At 50.4% G+C, this 15,091-nt stretch overlaps 2 protein-coding genes across 4 annotated transcripts in view; one reads left to right on the forward strand and one right to left on the reverse strand.

The window, feature by feature from the left end:
* The window catches only part of Palm (paralemmin), a 25,581-nt gene extending 15,362 nt beyond the window's left edge, over positions 1-10,219 (reverse strand). For 2 of the 3 annotated variants that reach the window (XM_008837203.2, XM_008837202.2), the window contains exon 1: positions 10,059-10,219. In XM_008837203.2, the coding sequence (XP_008835425.1) occupies positions 10,059-10,063 (5 nt within the window). In that variant the 5' untranslated portion in view covers positions 10,064-10,219. Of the gene's footprint in view, positions 1-925; positions 1,151-10,058 lie in introns of all 3 variants that reach the window. The other variant, XM_029565477.1, reaches the window with a different exon arrangement.
* Positions 10,220-14,075: 3,856 nt separating this feature from the next.
* The window catches only part of Prss57 (serine protease 57), a 5,506-nt gene continuing 4,490 nt past the window's right edge, over positions 14,076-15,091 (forward strand). Inside the window, 1 exon segment of the mRNA XM_008837259.2 lies at positions 14,076-14,130. Coding sequence (XP_008835481.2) covers positions 14,076-14,130 — 55 coding nt within the window.

Consider the following 15,091-nt stretch of genomic DNA (forward strand, 5'->3'; position numbering starts at 1 on the left):
CTATCATCTAAGGGCTGAAATTACAGCCAGTCCTTCGCCTCTCCATTCCTTCCTCCACACACCTTGGCCCTGAGTCAGGCTTCCCAGACCCTGTACAGGCTTCCCCTTATCCCGCTGGGCCTCAGTGTCCCCACCTGGGAAACCTAGGAGCAGGAGATGCAGGTAGCCGGGCAGTGATTGTAGCCGGGAGGTGGCGGTCCATCAGCCCCCAACAACATGCTCCCTCCACCCAAATCGGTCCAGACAACAGGAGGCAAAAGCAACGCCCCACCCTGCTGCTGTGGGATTCAGTTTCCTGACCTCACCGAGGCTTGGAAGGGACCGGGCTCCCACGACCCACAGGTGACCCTGCCTGGCTGCTCCCTTCCTGGCAGGAAGCATCTTCCCCAGTTTGGTGCCTCCCAGGGCCCCACAGAGTGGGCCAGAACTGATTTATCTATCCTTACTGAGCTGGGGATGGAATCAACTGCTTTACACATTCTAAGCTGTCACTCTACCCCTGGCTACCAGCCCCTCACTGGGGGAGTCTAGACTGTCACTCTACCCCTAAGCCACCCTCCAGCCTTCTTTTTATTATATGTGCATAAATTTGTGCAGTTACACAAGTATGCATTTGCTCGTGGAGGTCCGAGGTCAACCCTGGGTTTCATTCTTCATGAGTTCTCCATCTTTTTGAGACAGGGTCTCCCGGTAGCCCCAAACTCACTATGTAGACCAGGCTGACCTCAGACTCACAGAGATCCACCTGCCTCTAACTGCCTCCCGAGTGCTGGGTTTAAAGACATGCATCACATCTGGTGGTCCACCTTGTTTTTGAGACCAGGTCTCTCACTGAGGCTCCCCAACCCTGCAAGGGTATTTGGCCAGTGAGCTCTGGGATCCTCCTGTCTCCACCTTCCCATGCTGAGATTACAAGCCGACTCACCACACCTGGCTCTTTTGTGGGTGCTGGGAATTGAGCTCAGGTCCTTGCACTTGTTAAAAAGCAGTTTGTAGGGGCCGGAGAGATGGCTCAGCAGTTAAGAACACTGGTTGTTCTTGCAGAAGACCCAGGTTCGAATCCCAGCACCCACGTGGCAGCTAACAACTGTCCGCAACTCCAACAGCCTCTTCTGCTTCCGTAGACATTGAACGACACGGGTGCACTTACCTACATGTAGGCAATACACACATACACATAAAATAAAAATAATAAATAAAATGTTTTAAAAAAAAATAAAAAGCAGTTTACTAGCTAAATTACTTTCCCTGCCCTTTGCTTTTTATTTTGAGGCGGAGTCTCACTAAGTTGCTCAGAGTCGTTCAGGCTGGCTGAAACTTGGAATCCTCCTGAGTGGCTGGATCACCTGTCCCTATCTTCCTCTTTGTCCTCACTAACAGTAGCTTCAGCAAAGTGGGACTCAGGAAGGGCTCCATCCAGCTTTCTGGCTTGGAAGTCCTTACAGAACAATTCAGTGGAGCTCTGATACTTTTGTGGTTTTGGTCCCACCTCTCATTTTCTTTTGAAACTAAATGTTGTTACCCCCCCGCCTAGTCCTCTACCATCCCCTGCCACCTCCCTGGCTCCCAGCAGCCTCCTCTCCACCCCAGAAACAGTGACCTTCTCAAAATGAGAATCAGCTCTCAAAAAGGCCAGAGAGAGAGAGAGAGAGAGAGAGAGAGAGAGAGAGAGAGAGGATATATCAGTAGGGCACACGGTGGGGTGGTGCACGCCTTTAATCCTGGGAGGCAGAGGCAGGCAGATCTCTGTGACTTCAAGGCCAACCTGGTCTACATAGTGAGTTCCAGGCCAGCCAGGGCTACAGGGAGACCATCTCAGAAAAAGAAAAAAGTTGAGGGTCATCCTTGACCAGCCTGGACTAAATAAAACCCAGTCTAAAAAAATAGAAGAGGAGAGAGAGAGAGAAAAGGAACCCTGGGCACAAGGGACCAGTGCCCTGTCCCCACCCTCAAGGTCAGGGGGCCATTCAGGTTGGTCACAGGGAAACAGGGACAGCTGTGTGGCCGGCGCCAGGGTAGAGACAACAAGGCCAGCACTGTCTTCACTGAGTGGACAGTCCCCTGTCCAGAGTAGAAGGTCAGGCAGCCAGTCAGAGAGACGTTGTTCTCAGTGAACCCAGAAAGACAAAATTCCACACTCTGTCCCCTGAGGTAGTTGGTCTCACGCACACACAGACACAGACACAGAAAAACACACACATACACACATATAAACACACACAGACACACATATATAGACACTCATAAACACAAAACCATACACATGACACATAGACATGTACACACAAACACATATGTATACACACATACACGTACACAATCACACAGACATGTATACATACATAAACATACACAATCACAAACATACACAGACACAAAAACACAGACACATACACAGTCACACATATACACGCAGACACACACAATCGCAGGCACACACAGACACATATAGATATACACACATACAAATACACAATCACACAGACACATATACAGGATACACACACAGACACAGACACATACAGACACAAACACAATCACACAGACACAGACACACAGGCATGCACATATACACACATGCACAATCACTCAGACACAGACACATATACAAACATAATCACACACAAACATGACAGACACACAGGCACATGCACATATACACACATACACAATCACACACACATACACATACATAGATACACATACATAATCATACACAGAGACACACATACATACACATATACACACATTATACATACACAATCTCACAGACACATGCACTCACAGAGACACACATGGACACATATACATATATACATACAAATATACAATCACAGAAACATAGAGACACACACAGACACATACACATATACACACATACAAATACACAATCATACATACATACACAGACACATAGGGACACAATCACAATGTACACACATACACACACACACACACACACACACACAAACACACACACAGAGGCGTTGGCCCCACCCCTCCCCACTCCCAGGCGCCACTTGGGTGATGGATGGCAGCCCCACGGGAGGCGGTCGCCCTGGCAACCGCACTGTTCCCATGGCAACTCGGCCGCGCGCCGGAGGTGGAGCCTACGCTGGGAGCGTCTCCGCCCCGGGTGCTACAGGACTAGGAGCTGAGCAAGGTGCTGGGCGGCTGGCGACTTCCCGCGGGCCTCGGGAAGGGGGGGGGGTGGCTGAAGGGTGGGATGGAGAGTGCTTTTCTCCCGTTTCGGTTTTGGGTGCCCACGCATCTCTCTGGGAAAGGTCTGAGCAGGCAGAAGAGGTTAATGAGAGAAATTGCAAGCCTTCAACCCAGGTCAGCCTTGGGCTTGGGGGCGCACGCCTGTCATCCCAGCACGAGAAGCTGAGACAGGAGGATCGCGAGTTCGAGGCCAGCCTGGACCACTTGGTCAGCCCCTGTGTCAAAATCAAAAGTGAAAACTGGGCTGGAGTGCTCATGGCAGAGCTCTCCTAGCACGCAGGCCCCCTAGGTTCGGGTTTATCCCCAGCACCCAATACCCCAGGCGTGGTCCGCATGCCTGTCACCCTAGCACTCAGAGGTGAAGGCAGGAGGATCAGGAGTTCAGGGTCAGCCTCGGCCATGTAGTGAGTTTGAGGCCAGCCTGGGCTACATGAGACCATGTCTCAAAAAATAAATTAAGGCTGGGTAAGGTGGTGTATACCTTTAATCCCAGCACTTGGAAGGCAGATGCAGGTGGATCTCTGTGAGATTGAGGCCAGCCTGGGCTACAAAGTGAGTCCCAAGCCAGCTGGGGCTACAGGAAGACCCTGTCTCAAAAAACCCAAACCAACCAAACATTAATAATAATAAAAATTAATAATGATGATGAAGGGCCGGCTGGGTGGCTGGCTCCACCTAGCAGGTTCCAAAAAATACTAAAAAATAAAAATAAAAAATAAATTAATAATGATGATAATAAAAGTAAGTGAAAAACAGGCTGGGCATGGTGGGTATGCCTGTCATCCCAGCATTCAGGAGGCTGAGACAGGAGAACTAATACCCTGTAGGCTGTGTGTCCCGGATGGCTGTCTTAAGGTTTCTGAGCCTCTCCTGGTGCTGCAGGGGCTTCTGGGCACCAGCTTAGCTGTTGGCAGAGAAGCCGGTGCCCACTCACCCCCTAATGCAAAGGAGTCCCACCCTCCAGGGATAATTTTGAAGGTACTCAGAGCAGAGCTGGGCTCTGTGGGCAGCTGAAGACCAGGGCGGGTGTAGGCTCCCAGCTCCAGAGATAATCCAACTACAGCTCTGCCTGCATTTGTGTTTGGAAGGCCCAGAGAGGTTATGCAACAGGCCCAAGGTCACCCAGCGGACAGGGCGGGCCTGGCAGGCCCAGGAGGTATGAAGGGGGGGCTCAGTGGGGGGAGCTGGTCATGCTTATCCTGCAGGACTGGGCTGAGGGTGATCCCAGGCAAGGCAGTCATGGAGCCCCAAGGCCGGAACATTCCTTACCACCAAATGAAAGCAAAGAGCTGATGGTGACCTTGGCCAGGAAGGGGAAGGGTGGTCACGAGAGTGGGTGACAGGCAGCTGGGCAGTCCTTCCTCCATGGGGCCTCAGGAGTAGGGTGTTTAACTCCCTTCCTGGGGTTACCCAGAGTCTCCCTTAGACTTGAAACCCCAGGCTCAGGCTGTCCTCCTCCATCAGCATCAGCTCAGAGTGGTGCAGCTACAACCCAGGAAGCCCTCTAGGGCTCTCCTCATCTCAGCCTCAGAGAATTCCAGAAGGGTGAGCACCGAAGGGCAGCACAGACCTGTTGGCCATTAACCTAGGTCTGGACCCTGCCCTGGGTCCTCCTGAGGAGCAGACTGCAGAGACCAGCCCCAATGACCTCAATGTTCCCCCAACCCTCACCCTCCAGCACTGAGCCACAGACAGGGTGTCTTCCGTGACCCCAGGACCGTAGTTCATACCATCTACCTGCTCCAGTCTTCCCCAGATCACCCTGTGCCAGGCTCCCAGGACCTCCCCGATCACCCTAATTTTCACCCTCAAACACTCATTTAACCCTCACAACCATTACATACCCTAATCATCCTGTTTTTTCTCCACTCTCTGTCTCCAGCAACATGCACACAGCAGGTGCTCAATGCCTGTACAGCCAGAGCGCATACAGCAGGTGCTCAATATTTGCATGCTCAGAGGAATCCCCTACCTAGAGACTTCTCAGCCTTTCTGCTCCTCACCCCAGCTCGCCAATCCTGTGAGTGCTGGCTGTTGGGACTCATGTTTATCTACAAGGGGGAACTCGTTTCAACAATGAACAGAGAGGAGTGGGAATGGAGCGATGTTATAAGCTAGTATATAAACCATCCTGTGTCCACAGATAGACGGTGGACACACAATGTGGTCCATCAACACAGGAGTACTACTCAGCCCTGAATAGGAGTGAGGCTATGACAGCATGGAAGAACCTCAGAGACACTGTCCTGAGTGAGAGACCTAGACACAAAAGGCCAATGTGGAGCTCCAAGACAGAAAGTGTCCAGAGCAGAAGGATCCTGACACAGAAAGTGGATTGGGGGTACAGGGCTGGGGAGGGGATGGAGAGTGCTGCTGGGGAATGGGGCTTCCACTTAGGGCCATAGAATATTCTATGATAGAGGTGACAGCTGAATGACTTAGTATTGATGTGTAGGTTGAATGTTCACCTATGGGAAATGGACGGATCAAATCTAAACACAAAATTCTTTTGTTTCATACATATTTGAAAGGGACTCCTGTAGCCCAGGATACCTCCTGATCCTCCTGCCTCAGCCTCCCAAGAGCTGGAATGACAGGTGTTTGCCATCATGCCTGGTTTATGTGGTGCTGGGGATGGAACTTGTGGCTTTGTGCATACTAGGTGAGCACTCTGCCTACTGAGCTACAAGCACTCTATCCACTGAGTTACAAGTACTCTACTCACTGAGCTGCAGCCCCAGAAGCAATTTTATCCAGTAGCCTTAACACACCTGCCTTTTGATGGACCTACCACTCGAGGTCAAGTTGGAATTTTCCACTTGAGTCATTGCTAGTGCTCAAAAAAAAAAAAAAATCAGATTTTGATTCAGCCATGGTGGTGCAGGACTATCTTCCCAGCACTCAGGAGGCTGAGGCAGTGGGGATTGGGAGTTCCAGAGCAGCCTGGGTTACAGAATAAAACCCAGTCTCAAGAAAAAAAAAAGTTTTAGATTTAGTGTTCCAATTAGAGTCATTCAACTTTGTGCTAAAAACTACTTGAGAGGGGGCTGGAGAGAGGGCTGAGTGGTTAAGAGCACTGACTACTCTTGCAGAGGACCCAAGTTCGATTCCCAGCACCCACACGGTGGCTTAACTCCAGTTCCAGGGGAATCTGATGCCCTGTTCTGACCTCCTCAGCATTGCATGACATGATGCACTCACATACATGCAGGTAATACACTCATACTAACAAATAAAATATTAAAACAAACAAAACTACTTGGAGGTACCACTTCATCGCAGTCCAGTGAGAATGGCCATCATGAAGAAATCTGGTAGGAGTATAAACATGGTTACAGCTGTTAGGTCTGGAAATCAGTTTGAACCTTCTTCAGGGCTGGAACGATTGCTCAGCAGTTAAGACCACCAACTGCTCTTGCAGAGGACCCGGGTTCGATTCCCAGCACCCACATGGCATCTAACAACGGTCCATAACTAGGAGAATTTGATGTTCTCTTCTGACCTCCACAGGAATTGCATGACCCAGGTGCACCTACATACATGCAGGCAACACACTCATACACATACAATTTTAAAAAAACAAACAAAAAAACCCAAAACAAGCAAACAAAACAAAACGAAACAAAACAAACAAACAAAAAAAACTACTTGAGAGGTCACTGGGGGCTCAGTGGGTAAAGGAGCTTGAGGCCAAGCATTATGACTTGAGTTCAATCCTCAGGACCCACATGGTGGAAGACAAGAACTGACTTGTGGAAACTGTTCTCTGACCTCCACATGAGGGCTGTGGTATGCATTCCACCCCTAACATACAAGAATAAAATGTAATGAAGAGTACTTTAGCAGGTTGTGAGGGCGCAGGTCTTTAATCTCAGCACTCAGAAGGCAGAGGCAGGTGGATCTCTGTGAGATTGAGGCCAGCCTGGTCTACATAGCAAGTTCCAGGCCAGCCAGGTCTACAGGGAGACACTGTCTCTAAATAAATAAATAGTACACACACAAAAAAAATAAATGTAAAAAACAAATAACTATTCATGACACACACCTTTAGTCAAGCACATGGGAGGCAGAGGCAGGTGGATCTCTGTAAGTTCAACTTAACCTGGTCTACATAGTGAGTGCCAGATCAGCCTGGGCTACATAGTGAGACCCTGTCTCAAAACAAGAGAAACTAGTGTGGTGTCAAATCCTGTCATTCCAGCATTTAGAAAGTGGAGGCAGGAGGATCAGGAGTTCAGTTTCCTCCCCAGCTACATAGTGATTTTGAGGCCCTGCTGCCAAAAAGCAAAACAAAATTAAAACCAGCAATTGGCTCAGCAAGTAAAGGGGCTCGCCAAGCCTCGGGGCCTGAGTTCGATTCCCTAGAACCCATATGATAGAAGGAGAGAATCAATTCCTGCAAGTTGCCCTCTGACTTTCACACCTGAGTGGTGACAGGCACCTGAACACGCATACACACACACACACACACACACACACACACACTAATTTTTTAAACTCACAATTCAAACCAAGTCCCCTTGTGTCAAAGAAAAATGCTACATTGTTACCCAAACAGATAGATGAAGCCATACATTGCTCCAGAAAAAAAAAATCAGTAAACAGATATAGATATAAATAGATATAACGAAAATGTAAACTTGTTATTAAACTCAACTATCCCTACAAACCCTGTGTCTTGTAACCCAAAGAGCGATTAGCAGATGTAAATCAGCCTTGAAGACCCAGTCGCCAGGTGAAGACTTTCCCTTTGAAAGGCTGGTATCTCATGCCTGTCATCCCAGGGAGGCTGAAGCAGGAGGACTGTCAACAGTTCCTTGGTCATGGGCCCATCTCTCTCCTTCCATCCTTCAACGCTAATTTTTATTAGATCTTTAAATTTGTCTTTCTTAAAGATCTATTTTAATTTTGATTATGTGTCTATGTGTGTATATATGTACTTGTGTGCCTGCAATGCCTGGGGAGGCCAGAAGAGGATGTTGGATTCCCTGGAACTGGAGTTAAGGGCCCAGGTCCTCTGCAAGAGCAGCCAGTGCTCTTAACCCCTGAATCATCTCTCCAGCCTGCTCCTTTAATTTCTTAATACATTTTGCTCTTTTTCTTCATTTAAAATTTTTTTTTCCCCTTAGAGTCTCCCTGTAGCTCCAACTGCCTTGGAACTCCCTACGTAGACCAGGTGGGCTTCCATTTCACAGTGTTGGGCTTAAAGGTATGCATCACCACACCACTATGCCCGACTTTTAAATGCCTTTTAAACTTTAGTCACCACCATCTCCTGTGTTTTGGGCCATGAACTCTCTAGAAACATAAGGAGAGAGAGGTCAGCCCAGGAGCCCCTGACTAGCTCAGTACCTGAAGTCCAGTCGGACTGAGGGTTGGGTGTCCAAGATCAACTTAGACACAAAGGAAAGAGGTTTTCTCTCCTGTCTGTTCACAGCCACATGATGTCTTGCTCCAGCTATACCCCCCAAACCCAGTAAGGGTTGGGGCATCCTCCCAGTGTGGGCCACCCAGGGGGCTGCCCGTGGGCTGTGTGGCTCTGAGGCATCTGCTAACCCTCTCTGGGCCTCAGGATCCCCAGTAGGAAAGAAAGGTCTAGACAGACAGGAAACAATAGAGGCTCCTGGGGGTGCAGCCCTCTGCCCATAGCCACACTCCTGCTAGGCCCTGCTGTGGGAGGCTCCCCTGGGCCCTGCCAGGCAAGGAGATAAAACAAGCCAGGGGAGGCAAGTGGCAAGCCCAGGCCCCAGCTCCCCTGAGCCCCTGGCTGGGTTCCGGGGGCAGGATGGGGATGCAGCCAGGCTTTGTTTGAAATGAAGAGGGACACAGGGCTAGGTGTCAGCCTTTCCGGGGCCAGGGAGGGATGTGCGGCCCCCACCCGGAGAGTGTGCAGGAGGGTGTGTCGGGTCACGGGCTAATCCCCCAGGAAAAGTTGTCTTACACCAAACACACCCAGAGAGGGCAGGGCCCGAGGAGCGGCCACCAGCCAAGCCGGGTTGGCTGGACTTCACGTCCCAGTTCTGCTGGGGTGACGACAGGGGAAGCCTGACAAGCAGGCCGGTCTGTGAGCCGCCCCCCTCCCCAGCCCCCAGCCCCGCGAGATGCCTCCCTAACCCCAGACCTGTCAAACGCGCCTCTCCTTCCCACCTGTGCGAGTGAGGGTTACGGGGGGCCGCCCTCCCACCTAAAGTAGGCTGCATTCCTAAATGACTCTGCACATTCATTTAGCACCAGCTGTGTACAAAGTCTTGCACCACCCGGTCCATCAGCCTCTCGCTGGCCCCTTCCACACACGGACAGGCCAGGAGGGCTGGGTTTGGGGAACCAGCCTGAGCCAGCAGTCCCTTTGACGCACACCATCTGGTCGCCCCTCTTTTTGGGGGGTGGGGGACAGTTTCAGAGGAAAAGAGGGGGTAACCAAACTCTATCCGTCTCGTCGGCACCCAGGGACCGCCCCCCGACCCCAGGCTGCAGGAAGGACCCGCAGGAACAGCCCCGCGAGGCTGGGGGAGGGGAGCACCGGGCCTTTTGGGGGAGAATCCCCTCCAACGCTCCGGTGGGCGCCCACCCACAAGTGGCCCAGGTTGGTTAAAAGGTTGTGCCCACCCGCGGGTCTCTCTCTCTCTCTCTCTCTCTCTCTCTCTCTCTCTCTCTCTCTCTTTGAAAAGTGTGGCGCCCCCGCGCGTGTCTCTCTCTCTCTCTCTCTCTCTCTCTCTCTCTCTCTCTCTCTCTCTCTCTCTGCACCGTGCAAGCGATGTGTGGGTGCAACCCGGGTCCCCCTCCCACACACACTCCTGGGGTGCGGACCAGGCCTGGGGTACGCGGTCGGTACTCACTCCATCTTCTGCGAGGTCGGTGCACTGTGCAGCGCAGCAGGGCCGATTCTAGGGCCTGGCGGCCCGGGCTAAGCGGCGCGGGGGCGGCTCCGGCGCTCGCATAGTCTCGGTTATTGTCCGGGCGCGGCCGGGTGGGCTCGTGTGCGCGCCGCCCCTGCGCGCTCCCGGCTCCCTGAGAGCCCACGCGCGCCTCCTGCCGGCTGCTCACGCTCAGTGCTGCGCAGCTACACTCCAGAGCATCCCTCAAGCGCGACCCAGCCTCGCCCTGAGCTCCCTAGTAGACCTGCATGGGAAGAAAAGATTGTAGACACATATAGCAAGTGCAAAGGGCTTGAGGTGGCGCCTGGTCCCTGGGGGTGGAGGCGCAGAAGTTCGGGGGGTCGGGGGAGTCTCAGCGTCTACAGGACGTCCAGCCTGGGCTAACGGTTGTACATGGACTAATGAATTAATTGCCTGAGTGAGGGGGCAGCAGGAAAACTCAGACTTCGTGTCCAGGCCACTGGGAAGCAAGAAAGTCACAGCCTGCCCCAACAATGTGTAGAACTTGTGACTTCCTAGAGGACTCTCTCGCTCTCGCTCTCGCTTGCTCTCGTCTGAGACAAGGTCCCTCTATATCCCCAGCTGGCCTGAAACTCACTGTGTAGCCCAGGCTGGCTGCGAACTCAGCGTCTACCTCCTGAGTTCTAGCTTTTTTTTTTTTGTCTTTTTGAGGCAGGGTCTCTCTGTAGCCCCAGCTGTCCTGGATTCACTATGGACACCAGGCTGGCCTCGGGCTGGCCTCAAACTCACAGAGATCCGTCTGCCTCTGCCTCCCGAGTGCTGGGACTAAAGGCATGTGCCACCACACCCGGCCGACTCAGGGCTTAATGCTTGTGGGGAAAACACTTTACAAACTGAGTCCTCTCACCAGTCCTGGTGATATTATGTTTATTGATTTTTTTTTAATTTAAAAATTGTTTCAGTTGAGCAGGGTGTACATGTCTTGAGGCATCAGGGTCTCTGAGTTTCAGACCACCCAGGGCTACAAAGTGAGACCCTGTGAGGGCCCAAGAGCTGGCTCAAGGTTTAAGAGCACTGACTGCTCTTGCCGAGGACCCTGTGCACTTACATACAGGCAGATGAAACACTCATACACATAAAATTAATTCATTTATTTACAATGTGTTTTCCTTTTAGTTTTATTTATTATTAGCGTGCACGTACAGAGATCAGAAGACAGATCTGTGGAGTCGTTCTTTCCTTCAATCTTTTTGTAGGTTCTGGGGATCAAACTCAGGTTGTGTGACAAGCTCCTTTAATGTCTGAGTCATTTCACAGACCCTTTTTATTTTATTATATATATATTGGTCTTTTTGAGACAGGGTCTCCCTGTAGCCCCAGTTGGCCTGGAACTCACTATGTAGACCAGGCTGGCCTCGAACTCACAGAGATCCGCCTGCCTCTGCCTCCCGAGTGCTGGAATTAAAGACTGTGCCACCACTCCCAACTTGTTTTATTTTAAATAAATCTTTTTCAATTTATTTTTTTACTTCTTAAAAATATTTTATTTATTATTTTTAATGTGTATGCATGTATTGCCTGCATGTAGGTAAGTGCAACTGTGTTGTGCATTGCCCACAGAGGTCAGAAAAGGCTGTCGGATCCCCTGGGACTGGAGTTACAGACAGTTGTTAGCTGCCATGTGGGTGCTGGGATTCAAACCCAGGTCTTCTGCAAGAACAATCAGTGTTCTTAACCTCTGAGCCATCTCTCCAGCCCCCTATTTATTCACTTTTTTTTTGTCTTTTTGAGACAGGGTCTCTCTGTAGCCCCAGCTATCCTGGAACTCACTATGTAAACCAGGCTGGCCTCGAACTCAAAAGATCTGCCTGCCTCTGCCTCCCAAGTGCTAGGATTAAAGGCGTGTGCCACCACGCCTGGCCTATTTATTTACTTTTATTTTATGTGTATGAGTGTTTGCCTGCATGTATGTAAGTGCACCACCTATGTGCAATACCCACAGAGGCCAGAAGTGGGCATTGGATCCCTTGGAACTGGAGTTACAAATGGTTATTAACTACTATGTGGGTGCTGGGAACGGAACCCAGGTCCTCTGCAAGAATAGTCAGTGCTCTTAACCATTGAGCCAGCTCTCCAGCCCCATTTTTAATTTTTTTATTTTATTTTTTAAAAGATTTTATTGTTTTCATTTTATATGTATGAGTGTATTGCCTGCATATATGTGAGTGCACCCATGTCATGCAATGCACGCAGAGGTCAGATGAGGGTGTCGGATTCCCCTGGAACTAGAGTTAAGGACGGTTAGTAGCTGCCATGTGGGTGCTGGGAATCAAACTCTGGTCCTCTGCAAGAGCGGTCAGCACTCTCACCCACTGAGCCATCTCTCCAGCCCATATTTTAAATAATTGTCGGGGGAGTCCTATGCATGTGTGTAGTTGGGGTGTGCACACACTTCTGTGTGGAGGCCAGAGGGGATGTCCTTGTGTCGGCCTTGATCACTGTCTACCTTAGGTTTTGAGATAGGGTCTGGTACTCAGCCTGGTGCCTGCTCACTGGCTGGCTGTAGTTTCCCAGAATCATCCTGTCACAACCTCTGCTTTCAAGTGCTGGGGTTACTGAGGCACAGAGTACTGCCTCACTTCTATGTGGTGCTGGGAATCTGAACTCAGGTCCTCATGTTTTCAGGACAAGCCCCTTACATATGGAGCCATCTCCTCAGCCCTATTTTTATTTTTATTTTTTTTAATATTTTATTTAATGGCAGGTGTGGTAGCGCATGCCTTTAATCTCAGCACTTGGGAAGCAGAGGCAGGTGGATCTTTGTGAGTTCGAGACCAGCCTGATCTACATAGCGAGTTCCAGGACAGCTGGGGCTACAAGACCCTGTCTCAAAAAGACCAAAAAATTTTTTTATTTATTATTTTTATTTTATGTGTATGAGTGTATTGCCTGCATGTATGTGAGTGCGCCATGTCATGCAATGCCACTGAGGTCAGAAGAGGGCATCGGATTCCCCTGGAACTAGAGTTAAGGACGGTTCATAGCTGCCATCTGGGAATTGAACCTGGGTCCTCTGCAAGAGCAGTCAATGCTCTTAACCACTGAGCCATCTCTCTAGCCCTCTATTTTTTTTTTTGGTCTTTTTTGAGATAGGGTCTCCTTGTAGCCCCAGCTACAGATCAAGCTTGCCTCCATTGCACAGAGATCTGCCTGCCTCTGCCTCCTGAGTGCTGGGACTAAAGATGGTGCTTCCACGCCAGACTGAGACCCAGTTTCAAAGAAAACAAAACAAAAGTATGGAGGGTTGGGAGGGTTGAGGTGCTGATGGACATTTCCCCTCCAGCCCTAAATTTCACAGGGCTCCTGGGTCCCTCAGAACAAAACTCAAGAGTTCCCTGAATTTCTTAAGACTGCTCATGGGTCTGGGGCTGCTGAGAGCTTGGTGGCTGGTGTGAACCAGGATGAGGAAGGTTGCTTATTTCACAACTATTTACCAAAGCAGAAAGAAAGGCAGGCACTGCTGAGCGAGAAGTCTGCACTTTCTTGCCTATGCTGTGTGATCTCACCAAGGAGCTCAACCTCTCTGGACCTGTTCAGTCCCTCATGAAAGGATAGATTCTGTACTGAGTCCCCACACACCCTAGCTAACCCAACAGGCTATTTTTCTCATCCTTGAAGGAAGTTGTCCTTGCTTCTGTCCGCACCACTTGACAGTGTGTACCCCAGTGTCCCCTACTTTAACATGCAGTCATTCAACAGTCCCAGTGGGCACGGTTCAACCATCCCCAAAGCTCAGAGATGCCCTAAGCTGCCCACTGAGGGTCGACTGATCAATCCCCAATTGGATGGCTGAATGAAACTCGGGCAGCCCCACGCTGCCAGGTGGGTGGGCTTCAGGTCCAGGGTGCTCCAGTCCCACAGCCCTGTCCCTGCGTCTCCCACTGTGGAAACTTTGGTGACTTCCTAGAGATTTCACCTGATATTTGTCAGAGTCCCAGCAGTCACATACCGCCCAGGATGTCCCCTGGCTCAAGGTGGCCAGGGCACAGGGTTGATGATGTGCAGGAGGATGGTGAGCTGGAAATGGCCAGGAGCTCTGGGAAGGTCCAAACTTCTCACAGTTCCTCTCTATGTCCTGTCCTTGTCTTTGTCTATAACTTAAAAACAAAAAAGATTTATATGTGTATGAGTGTTTTGTCTGCATGTGTTATTGTACCACATATGTTCAAAGCACGTATAGGCCAGATAGGGGCGTTGGATCCTCTGAAATTGGAGTTACAGATGGTTGTTAGCCACCATGTGGGTGCTGGGAACAGAACCCAGGTTCTCTGCAAGAGCAGTCAGTGCTCTTAACTGCTGAGCCAGCTCTCTAGCCCCTTTTTCTTTTTTTTTTTTTTTTTGAGACACAGTCTCCCTGTAGCCCCAAGCTGGCCTGGTACTCACTATATAGACCAGGCTGACCATGAACTCACAGATATCTGCCTGCCTCTACTTCTTGGCTTCCTGACTGCTGGGACTAAAGGTGTGTCACTATGGAACCCTGGCTGACCCACAACTCATTATATAGACCAGGCTGGCCTTGAACTCACAGAGATCCAGTTCTTCTCACAAGGTCTGGTACACAGTAGGTGCTCAATAACTGCATGGCCAGCGCTTTCCAAAGGACAATACTTCCTTATGGTCCTCATAGGCCTGAGGTTGTAGATGGGGAAGCTGAGGCTGAGGGTGCAGGTTGCTAGCCCGTGGCTAGTGACAGACAGGGAAGTGGGGTTGGCATTTCTATGGTGACTGTGTCCCCTGAATCTGGCTAAGGGAGCGTGACAAATGACAGATATTAGGCTTGAAAAATCCTAGAAGCCAGGTGTGAGTGTGCACACCTTTGATCCCAGCATGGGGGGGGTCAATCTCTGTGAGTTCAAGGCCAGCCTAGTCTACATACCGAGTTCCAGGCCAGCTGGGGCTACAGGGAGACCGTCTCAAAAAAGATCAAAAAGAAAGAAAGAAAGAGAGAGAGAGAGAGAGAGAGAGAGAGA

The sequence above is a fragment of the Nannospalax galili genome, unplaced genomic scaffold (genome assembly GCF_000622305.1).
Source record: "Nannospalax galili isolate Female #2095 unplaced genomic scaffold, S.galili_v1.0 scaffold77, whole genome shotgun sequence".
NCBI classification, from domain to species: domain Eukaryota; kingdom Metazoa; phylum Chordata; class Mammalia; order Rodentia; family Spalacidae; genus Nannospalax; species Nannospalax galili.